Raw genomic sequence first — 16505 nt, 5'->3', positions numbered from 1 at the left:
TCAACAAGGGGAAGAAGCAGAAATGTGGAATAAGGATTGTTAGGAGGAAGCCCAATTCAGAGTAAAGCATGGAACCAGAAAGTCATCACAATCTGCCAAATGATAGGATGATTAGATATGTTTGAACTCTTCAAGGCTTTATGAAGACTTTTTCTTTTCTTTTCTTTTTTTTTAACAGCAAACTATTTTGGAGCTCTGCCCACAAAGCAAATGGCTACTAACCAGATGCTATTAACCCCCAGGAAACTTATCAAAATCATTATTGCAGAGGATCACAAAGAGAAGGTACCACTGCTTCAGTGCCATCCAGGCCACCAAACTGTTCGCACTAGCCAGCAAAATCTCCTTATTGCCAAATCCACTAGGTACTTCGGGGGTTCTCAGACTCTGTGTGGATTACAGAATCAAAATGGATGTGATTACAGAGGACTAGGGTAGCTATAGTTTGTCTTTCCAGCACTTTATCCCTTTCTCTTCTTTTGGTAACAGAACGCTTTCTTTCATCCTGTGGGGAACCTGTCCAAGTAGCTGACCCTCTCCTAACCCCACCCCTACAAAAAGTGGGAGCCGCTGCTACTGCTTCCTCATTATCACTACCATCACTACTGTTGTCGTTATCATTATCATTACAATCACTGTGGTAGCTAATATTTATTGAGTGCTTACCGTGTTTAGGCACTGTCAGTAAGTTTTATCCTCATTATCTCATTTAAAGAAATGACCTATGTGATAGCTACCATTATTTCTCACATGTTAGAGTTAGGGAAACTGAGGTACAGAGGAGTATGTAATTTGCCCAAGTTGTACAATAAGTCACAGAACAGGGATTTGAACTCAAATAACTTGGTTCCAGAGTTCTGGATCTTAACCACTGTACTTCACTGCCCCTCTCACCATCTAACCTCTGGCTACAGAAATTGCTTCAGGCAAGTCTACCTGACCAAAGCCAGGTCAACTGGATATATGGACACTAGGATAGAGAAGGTATTCTTCCTCTGTGGTCTATAAAGAGGGAGGCAGAGCTCTGATGACCAAGTTTTAGCCTCCTGCACTTAGCTATGCCTGACACCAACCTGGATCAATGTGCAGATATCCCAGTTACATAGCCTTTTGCTTGAGCTATATGAAATTAAGTTCTGTCATCTAGAGTCCCTGAAACTTTTCACTTCCTTTTTTGGTCGAACGTATCCTTTCCTTGCTCTTTTCCTGCTCTGACCATTTCCTCTCAGATCTCTTTCATGGGACCTTTCCTCCTCGGCATATCCCTTAAGGGTGTGGGCACTGGTGTGGCCCAGGCTCTGTTCTAAACTGTCTATTCTTATTTTTTCACAGCAGTGCTCCTCCTTAGCATCCCACAGACGTTCTGATAGGTCTCCCCTGGGGATGGGCTCCTTTTGCCTTTCCTGCTTCAGAATCACTGTGATACTGACCCATGGTCATTTGAGTGCATCCCTCACAACACTGGGGAAGAAAAAAAGCTGAGAACCAGCTGCTCTACAAGTTATTCTTGGAAAATATCCTCCCTTTCATAATTTAAAACTATTACCAACAGGCTGCTGCCCCTCTAAATTTTTATTTCTAGCCCCAGAACCTCCCCACACTTCAGGCCCGTGTATCGAATTGCCTATAGCATATTTAATTTCATATGTCTGACAGGTACCTCAAAGTCAGTACATCCAAAAGCAAAAACATCTTCATCACAAACATGTTCTTCCTCCTGAATTCCCAATCTCATTATTAGTATATTATTCATGCAGTCATCAAAACTGGAAACATGAATGTCATTAATTGGACTGTTCTGCAAATCTTCATAAAGACATACCTAAATACTAGATATTCTGCTAGATCCTGGAAAGTTAACATAATGAACAAGAAACAGACCTTGCTTTTAAGGATTTTTGTTTAATTGGCAAATATAATAATAGTAACAATTATCACTGTATATTACAGGTTAATTCAAGATACTGAGGAGAACCTAGTCTACTCTGAAGAGGGGGTCAAAGGAAGGGTTCCTGGAGGCCCCAGGTGGGCCATAACCTAAAACATGAATGGGTGTTAAAAAGGGAAGTGGGGAGAGGAAGAGGCAATAAAGTAGGAGGAAGAGCATTCCAGGAAATGGGAATAACGTGTGTGAAAGCTCAAAGACATGGGGGGGGGGGAGGGGGGGCAGGTTGGTGGCAGGGAAAGACTGGTGAAGTACTATTATACTAGCAGCCATTGTTTAACAAACACTTGCTAAGGCCGGGCACTATTTAAAGTGAAATACATTGTTATGGCCATCCTTACATTAAGCCTACAAGATAGGGATAACAATCTCATTTTTACAGCCAATTAAAGCACTTTTACAATTCAGAGAGGTTAAATTTCTTTTTTAAGACCTTACAGCTAATAAGAGATGGAAGTAGCTTTGGACCTAGGTCTTCCGGCTCCAAAGCCAATACCGTGTCTACCAATCCATGCATCTTCTCAACCACTGTAGACTCTTCTTTATATTCACTCTCCACACCAGTAAAATATCAAATCCTATGGAGTTTTCGTATTTCTTAGGTTCCTCCCATTCAAACCATACTTAGCATTAGTTATCTAGTTCATTATCTTTCATTTGGACACTAATAGGCTCTAATTGCTCTCTAGGTATAAAAAAAAAAAGTGTGTGTGTGTGTGTGAGAGAGAGAGAGAGACAGAGACAGAGAGACAGAAAGTCAGATCATAACTACTTCATTTTTCCCACATGAGACCCACCAATTTATCTGTATATGCTCTCCTGGTCCAATGGAAGAAATATTCCTGTTTTTGTCTAGAGCCAGCCCTGGAATAATCTAGGGCATAATCATAGACTCTTTTCCTTTCTTTATGCTCTTTTCTGGAGAGATCTCAGCCAGTCCACCATCTCTAGGTATCATCTCTAAGGCAGTGACTCTCAAATATCTTTATTTCTAGCTCTATTATCTCCCATGAACACCAGATTCCTATGTTCAACTGTCTACATGATATCTCAACTTGTATGTCTAACAGGAATACCTGGCCCATTAAAATGTGAGTATTATGAGGGGCAGGAACATTGTCTACCTTATACATTTCTGTATCCCTAATGCATAATGCTTGACACATACTAGGTAATAATAACTTTGTTGACTAAATAAATGTATGCTGCTATGTAAGCAAAAGACTTCCTGAATGGAACTGGACTGTCTTAGAGGGCCTTTAATAATTTGGTTCTCTGTGGGTTAAATGTCCATTTCTGGAGGAGAGGAAGGAGTAGAGACTGGCTCTAAGTCCCTTCAGGGGGCCACAGTTAATGACTCTTTAATGATGACCTACCTGGGATATTAGTAATCCCTAAATATTATACCTCTAGGAACAGTCTTTGTCAAATTTGCCTGTTAAGAATCACCTGGGAGACTTCTATTACAATATAGATTCATAGGCTTTCCACTCTCTACCACCACATCCCCTCCTAAGTCAGAATCTCAAAGGAAGAGGGCTGAAAATCTATATTATAAACAAATGACCCCAATGATTCTTACTGACAAGTTTGAGGAAGACTACTATAGAAGCTTTACCTATTAGGTAATTATTATTGAAAATGGCTCAGCTTGCTGGATAGTGGTATCCAAACTTGCCCTTAGCTCTAAGTCAAACACCCCAGAATTATTATTATGATTATAATATAATTAATATAATATAATTATGATTATAAGTTGCCCGAATAATATGGCATTAGTTTTATTCCAGAGAGCTAGAGGTCACAAGTGACTGGAGAGACTCCTCAGACAACATATCATACATTAGGCAGACCTTTATTCTATAGAAAGGATCTTGTTTTGTTTACTTGGCACAAAATTAATTGTGCCAATCCATCACTGATTCCCATACGTGGTGTGAGTCTTTACTATGACATATCACTGTCAGCTCTCATCCTTTTTCCTTTTCAAATTTTTCCTTAAAGTTGTTCAATAACCAGAATCCACTCCAAAAATCCACTCCTCTTAACCATCATTTCAAGTAAGCCCAAGGCCAAAGCTTTGAAGATTTCTTTCACCCCTCCATAAATCTCCCCAAATTCTTCTTACATATGTACTGCAGACTGAAAGTTAACAAGGCAAGAAAACCTAATAAACTCCATAACCTACTCCTGACTAAGGAATTCAAATGACAACCAGCAATTAAAATGAATGACAGGTACCCTTCCAAGAATCTGTGAGCCTTAAAGGCATGGCCATAACCTAAAAAGCAGAATTTCTCAAGTGTCAAGTGATCACATATCCCCAAACTATCATTTTAGCCAACCTCAAAGTCAGGTCTTTGGGAGGGAAGAAGGGATAGGATCAGATGAAAAAAGCAGATAGGGATGTATTAGGAGAATCAACCATTTCAGACTTTCTCCACTTGTGGTGAGCAGAGCATAACATATAGTCTTGTTGAATTACCATGTTGTATACCTGAAACTAATGTAACATCGTGTGTCAATGACACCTCAATAAAAAGATTAAAAAATGTTTAGGAAAGAAAAGAGGTAATGAACTAAGATAGAACAGAGAAACTACTTTAAAATGACATAGAAGAAACTCCCTCCTTTACTCCTTCATCCAGGAATCTTTATAGCTTGCTTTCTGCAGCATGACCAAAACTGATGCTTTCCCAAGTGAGGACAACAATGTGTATCCCCCTAAATGAATGACTTCCCTGACCCCACAAAGTGTCAATAATATTAAAGAATCAGAGCAATTGGAAAAAGGCTGAATTACCAGAAAAGTGCTTAGATGAGAGCAAACTGACATTTGGAGTCATCAGCAAACATTTATGAATCTGTAACCAAGAGCAGAGGCTGGCAAACTGTGGCCCGGGCTGTAGGCCAAATCCAGCCCACCAACCTGCTTTTATAAATAAAGTTTTATTGGAACATAGCCATTCTATTTATTGACAGATTGTCTATTGGTTACTTTCCCACTATAATAGCAAAGTTGAGTAGTTGCAACAGATTACACAGACCACAAAGTAGATAATAATTACAATCAGGCCCTTTATTATTATTATTTTTTTTTTAAAATCAGGTCCTTTATATAAAAAGTGTTTACTAAGCCCTGACCTAGAGTGTTATGTACCAAAGATGAAGATTAGGCTAGCCCTGCTGTCGCTGGAGGGCCAACACATACTACTGGAGAACAGGCAAAGACATTTGCCCTCCCCATGACCTCGGAAAGGCAATGTTGACCCTCACAAGAGCCAACAAGCAGCTATACTAGTCACTTGGAGAAATGAGAAACTAAGCATTCAGTTACCACGGATAGCCCCATGATCTACCAATTGGGTATATCACTTTTTTTTTAATGTTTATTTATTTTTGAGAGAGAGAGAGAGACAGAGCATGAGCCGGGGGAGGGGCAGAGAGAGAGGGAGACACAGAATCTGAAGCAGGCTCCAGGTTCCGAGCTGTCAGCACAGAGCTCAATGCGGGGCTTGAACCCACAAATTGTGAGATCATGACCTGTGCCGAAGTTGGACACTTAACCGACTGAGCCACCCAGGCTCCCCTTGGGTATATCACTTTTGAAAGTCCCCCAGCACCTAAGTAATTTTAGTTTGAACTACTAACTTGCCAATGTTTTTTTTTTTTTTTAATTGGGGCATAAATGAAATGCATTATATTAGTTTCAGGTGTACAACATGATGATTAGATATTTGTATATATTGCAAAATAAATACCCCAATAAGTCCAGTTAATAATCTGTCACCATACATAGCTACAGAATTTTTTTCCTTATCATGAGAACTTTTTAAGATTTATTCTTTAGCAACTTTCAAACATGAGACACAGCATTATAAACTATAGTTTCCATGCTGTTTGTTATGTTTCCATGACTTATGCCAATGGTTTCAAAAATGTCCCTCCTTTCTTCTCAGTAGTCAATAACACTGGCATAGTTTAAGGTATAAGAGCTCAGGGTTTAAGAAAACAAAACATTTTTAAAGCATTAAAAAAGCCAAGTGTTTTCAAAAGCACATACTGTTAAGTCACATCTGTGCGAACATTTAAGTATCTTGAAAAATCATATTTGGATATAAAGCCACGTTTTTTCTGTGAAAGAAATTCACGTCACTACATGGTTGCTGATTCTTGAACTTGTTTCATTGAAAACTGAGATGGTATAGAGAAAATTAAGACGGGCAGATTGTACAGATTTATCTTTACATTTTCACCCCAACTACCCTACCTTTTAGGTCCTACCAAAGTAAGACCTTTACAGGCAACATCTGTTAGTGCCTTGAGGGCAACATTCCTGCTGGGGCAAATCTAGAAACACTCCATTTGCTGAAAAAGAGCTGCAAATCCCACACTAAGCTTTTTACCTCAATCATGGGGCTAGAACTCTGACATTAGCTAAGCCTAAGCCATGGTTAAAGCTCTCTAGCCATGCTATCAGCAGAGAAATGAATACTTTCATAACTAAGGTAACCCCTAGACTCCAACAGAAAGAGGAACAATTATTCCTAGAGGTTCTCTGTAATCAAAGCCATCATAGGACTGACTATTTTGATAAAAGAGTTGAACCCAAGTGCTTTGAAGACAACATTATGAGATTGTCATCCTGGTAATGATGGGGTCCCAGGAATTCTCCGGTTGGAAATGATCCTTTTCTTAAAAATGCCATAAGTCGATCCTGAATATGTTTAAAAAAAAAAAAAAAAAAACAACTTCACAAAAACACCAACAGAAAGTTCACCAGAATGTTAAACAGTAATTTCTTCTGAGTGGTATTTTTGGGCAATTTTTTCTTATTCTTTGCAGTACAAAGAGTCCTCTTTCATAACAAATATTTCTAATACCTCTTCCAATCTTTACTATCCTGAAATAAAATTCATAGACATAAAACCTAGCTAAAAGTGTTTTAAAAATCAAATAAACTCTGAAGAAAAACAAAAGGAATATATAATGAAATATGTATTTCAATGCATAAATTCTTGGGCCAATAACACTAGAAGGTATAATGAAGTAGTCAGAGGCTTAGACTCATCATAGATCATCATGAAGGTAGAAGTCACATGCACATCTGTAGAATGTTTTAGAACAATGCCATTATACAAGTGGCCCTGCTGTCAGGAATGAATAAAACTAAAACTACAGTTTTTCCTCAGTTTACATGGTAGTTGAATTTTTAGATTCTCTCTGCCATAAAATGGAAGTTTACACATAAAATCAAGTTTGGTTTTGGACTTTTTCATCCATGACTGTCCAGGGAGACAGATGAAAGTCAAGGAAGCTGCAGGACAACTGTTATATGGGACCTATTAGGACAGGTAGTATCTCTGGGCCCTGTCCACTAAATGCATCCTCCATCACCGTGACCCTTAAAAGTACCCGCACGAATATTTATAACCCCTAGAAATGCTCCTGCTGCTTTTGAGAAGCACTGCTTTATACTTTTCTACACTTCATTTATTTTCTATAATGAAATATATTACTTTTATAATCATAAAAAAATTCCAAAAGAGTTTCAAGCTCATCAGTGTCCCTCCAACAAAGAGACAGAAAGTCATGGGTCACTAACACAAACTAATACCTTGAAGGCAATCAGAGGCAGAAGAAAGATTTGGAAGAAAAGTAAATGGTCAAGGGTTAACTGTATCGTCCCTTAGTAGTTGATAAACCTTCCACATCTTTGGATAAGAAGTTTGAGCAAAGCCCAAACAGATACCTTGAAGGTCAATTTATTCTATCTTAAAAAAGATTTCTGACTAGAGCAGAATTCACTGATGTAATGGGACAGTGGGTCCAAAAATTACAGGGTCTCAAAGGAATACATGTGAGCTTTGATTACTGAGATTTCCTTGGCAACAGCACGACCTAAAATTAATAGAGTCCTTAAAAGGAAGATGCCAAAAGAAACTTCGTTGGTTTATACAGCTTGGGCTAGAACAAGGCACAGTGTGACCCATATATAGAAAATCACAGCATCTGCAGTATTTTAAGAAGCTACAGTCACAAAGCAAGAGCAAATGTACAGTGAAAGGAAAGATCCTTCCAGGCTTATATGGAGTCAACCACTAGAGAAGAGTCTTCAGTGCACATTGGATAGAAGGCAGCTTCCCACACACAGAGCTGGTTGGCTGCCATGTCTCAATCTTCATCTTTTTCCTTGGGACTGCCCACTGTCATCAATTGTACAAATCCGGGATAGCTTGCTTTTCTTCATGAGAATGCTTGCCAACTCCCAGAGGCTGGCTATGACAGGGCTGTTTATAACAGCCATCGCTTATTAAATATATCCTTATAAGCATTTTTATATAACCAAATTTCTCAGACTTCTCAAAACCTTCTCATTCTGGGGACAAACTAACTACCCTGTTCCCTTCGTCTTTTTTTTTTTTTTTTTTCTTATCTGGCTACAGATAAAGAGGCTAAGGGAGGAAAATCTGTATTTTCTTATCCTTTCACTTGATTAAAAAGAGACTTGCTTTCACAAGATTGTGGCTGTTATATTTATATGGTATGCTGTGAAAAATATTACTTTGCTACATAAATAACTAACCCTGATAGCTCTGACAGCTTACCTTCGGTGTCTTTAAACTTAGTCAAACTGTTGTTCCCTCTCAACAGTGCAGTCTTGTCAGGGGACATACCTTACCATATTAGGTAATCAAGCACCGAGAGAGGAGAAGCAAAACAGTCCTAGGATTTTACCTAAAAGGAGAATGGCAAAGATACTGCCCAGTGGCGGAGAGCAGACAGAAAATCACTGGATGCCCTCCAGCAGATTAAGGGGCTTCACGAGATTAAGTAACAAGATTAAAAAAAAATACTGCTTGAGAGAGGAAAGAGGATCCAGCAAATAGCCAGAAGCAAAGTTGTAAAAAATTAGAGCTTACAGGCAAAGGGGCTATTATTTACCCAAAGAAAGTGGGGGGGGGGGGGGGGGAGAGCGGGGTAAAGATCTATGAAACTAGAATTGTTGGAAGTCCCTGCAGAAAAAGATAAACAGGAGGGCAACTGAGGCATAGAAATGAAAGCCTGCTTGACTAACAGAAATATGCGCGACTTGATTTGATCAGGGGCTCAGTTTCTAGCAGAAATGGAAACATTTAGTTCTTGTTTCTTCCCTTTCTCCTCATCACTTGTTCCCCCTACTTCAGCAACCCCTCTTAAGATTTATTTATCAAAATTCATCAGGTACATTTATAAAAACATATACTGGAGTTATATAGGAGCCTGGGCTACTTCTCTGACTCTCCAAATAATTAATTCTTTGTGGATAAATTAATAAATAACTTCAAAATCACATGATTCTAAGGTCAATGGATGTATTCCAAAAGCCTTACTCTGATGCAGATTGAACCTGCAGATTTGGAAAACAGTATGAATGAATTTCGATCGTTTCTTTTTAAGTGTATTTATTCATGTTCACTTTATGACTTTAGGAGGTAGCTACCATGACTATCCCTACTTTACAGATGAGGAAACTGAAGTATACAGCGGTTAAGCAACTTATCCAAAGTAGTTAAGTGGCCCAAGGAGTCTACCTAGCTCCTGGGTCTGCACTCTTACCCACTATGCTATATTGCTTGTCGTAACAGTATATCACATGAGATATAGAACAGATAGAAAGATTCCCCTGAAGGTAGTACAACTGCCATGGACTAGGAACCCAGCGATGTGATCCTGGCAAGTTACTTAATCTCTCTGGACCTCAGCTGTTATCTTTAAAATGAGATGTTTAACTAGTTACCTAGAAGTTTAAGTCTCTTTCAGTTCTAAAATTCAGTCTATAATTGCCATTGTAGACATTACAGAGCTAACTCAGAGTTTAGCATCTGATAACACTCAGAAATAAGTTTTCAAAGAAACCCTCTTATTCGTAAGTGAAATGGAAGTGCTAGTTATTCAAAGATATAATAAAGCTGAGGAAAATCAGGCAAAGCAAAGGGGACCAAAAGCTGAGTGAACTTAAAAGATCACCTGCAAAGATGGTTAATCAATAGAATTCTTCTGATTAAACAAAAAAGTCCTAGTCATATTCCCAGAGCTAACTACTAAGATTCATCAGTTCTTCCCCTTTGTGGTTCTTCCCCTTCTCACATTGAATTTGGGAGTGTCCCAGGACTCTGTCTTTGGATTTCTTCTCCGTCTGCTTTCATTCTCTTGTGATCTCATTCCATCTCCTGGTTTTAAATACAATCTATACATTTATTGACATTCAGTTCATATGTCCAGTCTGGACCACTCATCTGAACTCCAGACTCCTACTGCTAAGTCTTCTCTTGATATTTCCATGTGGATGTCAATCAGACATTAAATTTAACACTCCTAAAACCCAAACCACATGCCTGCTCTCCCCCCACCAAATCCATTCCTTCCACAGTCATCTCTATTTCAGTGAACGAAAACTCCATTCTTTCAGTTGTCTTAGCTAAAAGTTTTGGTGTCCACCTTGATCACTACCCCTGCCATTTTTTTTCACCCTATATCCAGCAGCAAATTTCATTGGTTCCAATTTCAAACTGTATGCTAAATATGAAAACTTCTCAGCAGCTTTACTACCCACTCTCACTTTGGTCTAAACCACTGTAAGTTTTTCCCTGGATGATTCGTAATAGCCTCCTAACTGATGTTCCTGCTTCCACCCAGATCCCTGTAGAGTATATCCTCCAAACAGTAGGCAGAGGAACTCCTTCAAATATTAAGTATAATCATGTCACTCTTCTGCTCAAGACTCTACAGGGGCTACCCACTCATTCTGATCAAAAGCCAGAGCCTTTCCAATGACTTATCAGTCTCCGCCTTTGGGCCCTTCTGCTCATTCTGCTCTACCACACTGGTCTTTTCACCTGTCCTCAAGCACGTCAGCTGTGCTTCTGCCTCAGAATCTTTGCAAGTGCTGTTCCCCCTGTCTAAACTCTCTATTCCCATATGTCCACATGGCACCCCATCTTACTTCCTTTCATTCTAGGCTCAGATGATGCTTTCTCAGCAAGGTCTATCCTGACCACCCTACTTATAATGTCAACTTCCTATCCCACTCAGGCACTTCTGATTCCTTCCTATCCTACTCTACATGGGTTTTCCAAAAACACTCATCACCTTTTCACACACTATTTACTTCACACGCTTACTTATTTTATTTATTGTCCATCTCCTCCACTAGAATGTAAACTCCTTAAGAGCAGGGCTTTTTGTTCATTGTTGCATCTCCAGTATCTGGAAAATTGCCTGACTATAACAGGTACCTTAATGTACTTGTTCAGCAAGTAAATGAGAGGAAGGTTATAGAGGAGAAGGCAGGACAGAATGGGAAATGCATTTAGTCACTTTTGGTAGTAGAGACATTTCTGGCGCCAAGTGGCTCCAAAGGTAAGTTTTATTTTCTATTAAAGCTTAGTTCAAAACCAAGTTTTGGCAGCAAATTTCTATACGCTTCTATCTTTTATTTCATCTGGAAATCTTACATTTAATGGCTTACTTCCTTTGGTACGCTTTATCAACACATCTCTCCACTTGCATGCCACAGCCTTCCAAGGCACATACCTTAATATCCATGAATTAGTAATTCCTTAACAATATCTCCTTTACCAATGCATTTTGAGGGGTGATGAGCAATCCAGATCTACTATTCCACCCTGGACTGGGAAAACTACATTGCTAGTTTTGAGGGTGAGGTTTCAGTGATTCTGTTCAGACTGACTTGCCTAAAAGCAACAGGGCTGGAGCATAGGGATGCTGAGGGAGGCATCTTGTATGGAAATTCTTACTTCATGAAAGATATAAGTACCTATCTATGTCAAGGACAACAGAGGAACGCTGATATTCTACCCACTGACTGAATCTTGATACTCAGAGTAGGCTTTTTAGTCATCCTTCAAGGAGAAATTCCTTCACTTAAGGAAGTGAGATACTCCTAGCAAGTCATTTGGAACATATAATCTGTTGAGTAAAAAAACCAAATGGATAAATAGGGAATGCAGAAGGATGTAAGCCCCAATTTCAAGTCTGTTTCACTAAAATCAAATAAAAAGGTTCCCTGATGCAGGGGTACAGGGTGTTCAACCAACAGAGTCTTCATGTCCCTGAATACTTCTTAACTTCTTTGGGTCTCAGTGTTCTTAACTATAACATGAGGTCCCTAACTCAAGTTATCTCAAAATTCCCAAAAGCTGGGAGGCAAGTAACTTTACTACACAAGCAGTGTTCTTTCAAAATCCCTTTAAAACAAAAGAAGCTGTCTACTGTTCAGCTTCTTTAGGGCACCATTCTGTTCATCAGCATCTTTTCTGTTGACCACTTGTGCCCTCTAGTGATAAATTTAATTATACAACAGAATTGGCTTGGCAAACAGTCTGCTCCAGAGGAGTAAATGGGGGAAAACAGCAAGAATGCAGTAGATAAACTCAGTGTTAAGCAAAAGAAAGGCAGGCCAAAGAGGTAGGTAAAAAAAGATGGAAAGATGCCAAATGGCCATCACTTTCTGCAGTGTGCCAACGACTGTGTCTTCCAGAGCAAACATTCAGTGCAATTACCTCTAGTAAAGAATACAAACACAGTCCTGAATATGTAATTTTTTTTTACATATCACTGGAATACCCTTCTTCCTCACATTAAGATCTAGATACAGTTTCTTTTTTCACTTAGCGAGATAATGGATATATTAAGGCTTCTGGGAAATATCTACTACATACCTATGTGAATAATTAACAGATGTGCTCTAAACACACCTGTCAAGGAGGTGCTAAGACATTATATATCCATTGCCAGTCTCACCTGTCCATGGATTTTCCAATGGAAATGGGTTCTGACTAAAACTATGTAGTATGCCGGGCTTAAGCAAAATCCCCAGCCTTCTAAGTATCATTCCTTGGTGTCCCCACCATAAAAATGCACGACTGGTCTTTCTCTTAACACGTAATTGCTAACAAATATCAGGGCCCTTCCTGGCAATAAATCTTACCTGTGTATAAGTGCTGGTTACATTTTTCTAGCATGGGTGCACAAAAAGAAGAAATGTATTTCAACAATACCAACTGGGATTTAGGTTAAACAATAGAAAGGTCTTCTTAACCATGCTGTTGTTACTGATACATGGGTGAGAGGTCAAAGAATCTTCTTCTGAAATCTTTAAAAGGAGGAAACAAAATCTGTACTTAATTATAACCCTGACTGGAACACAAGATAGGGATAATAACTAGTAAAGTTTCCTTTCTACTCCTAAAATGAAATATGACTGTATGTTTCATATATATGAAATGCAAGGACAGGCAATACTAATCCATGGTGATAGGAATCAGAAGAGTGGTTGCCTCTTGGGACAGGGAAGGGAGCATGAGGGAACTTTTCAAGGTGATGGAAAAGTTCTATATCTTAATTCGAGTGGTCTTTACATTGGTGTATACAACTGTCAAAACTCATCAAATAGTACACTTAAGTTCTGTGCAGTTTATTGATTGTGAATTATATCTCAAATATATATATATTTGAGATATATATTATATATATGCCAGTCTTGGGAAGAATTAATATTAATTTTAATTAATTTACAATTAATTTATAATTAAAAGTATTTTATAATAATATTTTATAATATTTATATTAATTTAATATTATTTTAATTAATTTAATATATAATATACAATATATATAATATATGTATATAATATATACATTATATATATATATGTATGTATATGCCATAGTCTTGGGAAGAATTACCTTTAAAGAAAAACCTTTAAAAATAATAGATTCTGCCACACTTCAAGAATAGGCTAAGAAAGAGAAGGGTGCTGTCATGACCTCAATAGTATATATAGTTTCACTGAACCAGAAACCAAGAAAAGAAGGAACCGCCCTGCCTTCTCAGCAGTATCCATGCTGATTAGCTAACAATGCCCTTTCAACAGAATGCCCCCTCCTTTGGCTGGCTCAATTCCGCTGCCTGATGGAAAGACACGGAAGTTGGGGAGAAAGAATGGTCCTAAGATATTACTGATCGCCTTGAAGTAGAATTGCAGCAATTTACCCTGGGCCATGGCCAGGCCTATTGCTCTGTGGATCCATATGGTGATAATGGCATCATGCCTGCTAGTGTTAGAAGAGAGTACTTGGGAGAAGAACAGTTAAGTGTGTTGTTGTTTTTTTTTTTTCTTTTTTCTTCTTCAGTTAAGTAATGTTAAAGTTGTAACCCAATCTAACAGAAGCCAGACAAGACTAGGGCTGGGCTGGTTGCGCTCACCTGGGCTGGCCTACCTCCCCTCACACAGTCTGCAGCCCGAGGAGATGGTGGGGCCCAGATGGGTGTTTCATTGAAATAAACTTGAGTCATCAATCAAGCAAATGTATGCCTTTTAAAGGATTCCTCACCCTGCGCTGACTTGTCACCAGTCTTTCCTTCTACGTGGCTGGTAGGGATGCAGATGGGCCTGTACCAACTCTGGCTTGCCGGCATACATTCAAAGTGACCATTCTAGAGATAACAGACTATTTATTCTTCTCTAAGGATTCACATTGGAGTCGGCTTGACACATGGTAGACACTAGTAGATGCCTCAAGCAACTGGATGAGTGAAATGTTTCTCAGTCCGACAAATGACTTTCACGTCAAACCTCAGTAGTCTCTGCGATTCCTCACCAATCAGAAAATCCTTTCTAGAATTTTCAGTCAACTGTCCTAAAATGAAATTCTCTGGGAAGCACTGCATCAAGAACATCTTAGCTTTCCTTACCTGGTGCCCTATGTTAGGGTTTTCCCATGCCAAGTGCTTTGGAAAGGTGGAGACACAGATTTTCACTGACAAAAGACATTGTGTCACAACAAAAGCCGTCCTTGTTGTTATTCCCTTTATGGATTTAAATGGCCTCTGTAACTCTCAAGGGATTACAGTCCATTGCAGTGCTCTATAATCTATTATGCAGATCCTCTCTTTAGGTATCTTATAATTCCCCAAAGCAACTTTCCTACATCCACTCTGTGTCTCCAAAAGCCTTTCCCAGCCCCCCTTGAAGAACTGAAGAATTACTGTTATTTGTGCATGCAAATAACACACACACGTACACACACACACACACACACACACACACATCCTGCTCCAACAGAACCTCTTTTGTGCTATTTCCACCTGACACAGCTCATCTTTGTGAAGTCACCTAGCTTCAACCAAGAGTAGGCAATTTCTACCTGTGTCACCATTAGTCACCTGGGCATTGCTTTTTGGAAGGCCACTACTGACTGTTTTGGATCTTGACTAAGATATAGGCAGGTCAATGGCATAATATAGTATTTTTATCTCTTCTGCTAAGAATGAGTTCGTTGTCAATTTTCAGGATGGGTTATCAAATATATTCTGAGAACATACTTTCAACTAACTGTAGGGTACAAGAAGGCCATCTTTTTACATAATTTCCAATAAAAATGTACATATAGTCTCAATTCATTTAGTCAAAACCACATTCCTTCCTGAACAACAGTACTAATAAGGGAACCACTAACTTTCTGTCATGTTTGAGTGGCTTTCAGGAACCTGGAGTTTCAAGAAAGCTGGGCCCGGGCTACGCACCACAGAGAAAAGTTGGATGCTAGGCTGGAGTTGTAGAGGAGTCAAGGGTTTAATCTTATTTCAAAGTCAAATATAAGTAGCTTTTGGATTGTGTAATGTTTGCATTCTTCACATTTATGTTCCTCTCTATATATAAGTGTAGATCCATAAGAGAAATAGTATCACTCTTCAATTTTCTTCCAAAGATTTCCAAGTACTTTCTATAATCCAATAACATATTCACAGGAGAGAAAAAACAGACAGATCCTACAACTGTGTGAGATATCAGCAGAAGGCATAGAGAAACGCAGGAAACTTGCTCAAGAGCATGGGCATTGTTACAGCAACTGAGACAATACCACCAACCAACACCGGCCACATCTCTCAGAGCGATGTCTACCGCCAAACTCTCCCTCAATGCAAATCTGCATAGGGCCTGCTCTTTTCTATTAAAAGTGTATGCACATGAGAAAGGCTGAACCAAAAGGGACAGGCCTCACTGACTTGCCACTTACCAGTGCTGCTTTTACCTCTTCAGAGACGTCAGTTTCATCTTCCTAAAAAGGAAGGAGGGAGAAAAACAAGAGGACCATGGTCACAGATATCCTTGAAAGCAACAAGGTCAGCTCCCATCAATTATGCATCTTGGCATTTCAAACATAGGCAATGAGAACTGACTGCCAAGTGACGCTCTGTTACTGCTGCTTTTAACAGCCGCCAAAGGCAGACAGCTTAGGAACATTGCCTGTCATTAAAAACGTCAAATAAGCCATAGCTGGAAAAGGGGGGTCATTAAGAAAGACAGACTTGGGGCGCCTGGGTGGCGCAGTCGGTTAAGCGTCCGACTTCAGCCAGGTCACGATCTCGCGGTCCGGGAGTTCGAGCCCCGCGTCGGGCTCTGGGCTGATGGCCCAGAGCCTGCAGCCTGTTTCCGATTCTGTGTTTCCCTCTCTCTCTGCCCCTCCCCCGTTCATGCTCTGTCTCTCTCTG

General features: G+C 39.4%; 1 protein-coding gene across 8 annotated transcripts in view; it reads right to left on the bottom strand.

Annotated features, from left to right (window-relative positions):
• PPP1R12B (protein phosphatase 1 regulatory subunit 12B) overlaps positions 1–16505 on the bottom strand; it is a 218904-nt gene that overhangs the window by 70785 nt on the left and 131614 nt on the right. For all 8 annotated transcript variants that reach the window (XM_043568089.1, XM_043568088.1, XM_043568091.1 and 5 more), the window contains one exon: positions 16031–16072. In XM_043568089.1, the coding sequence (XP_043424024.1) occupies positions 16031–16072 (42 nt within the window). The remainder of the gene's footprint in view (positions 1–16030; positions 16073–16505) is intronic.

The sequence above is a fragment of the Prionailurus bengalensis genome, chromosome E4 (assembly GCF_016509475.1).
Source record: "Prionailurus bengalensis isolate Pbe53 chromosome E4, Fcat_Pben_1.1_paternal_pri, whole genome shotgun sequence".
Classification (NCBI taxonomy): Eukaryota; Metazoa; Chordata; class Mammalia; order Carnivora; family Felidae; genus Prionailurus; species Prionailurus bengalensis.
The sequence above is the reverse complement of the archived record's forward strand: the minus strand, read 5'-3'. Positions and strand labels throughout refer to the sequence as shown.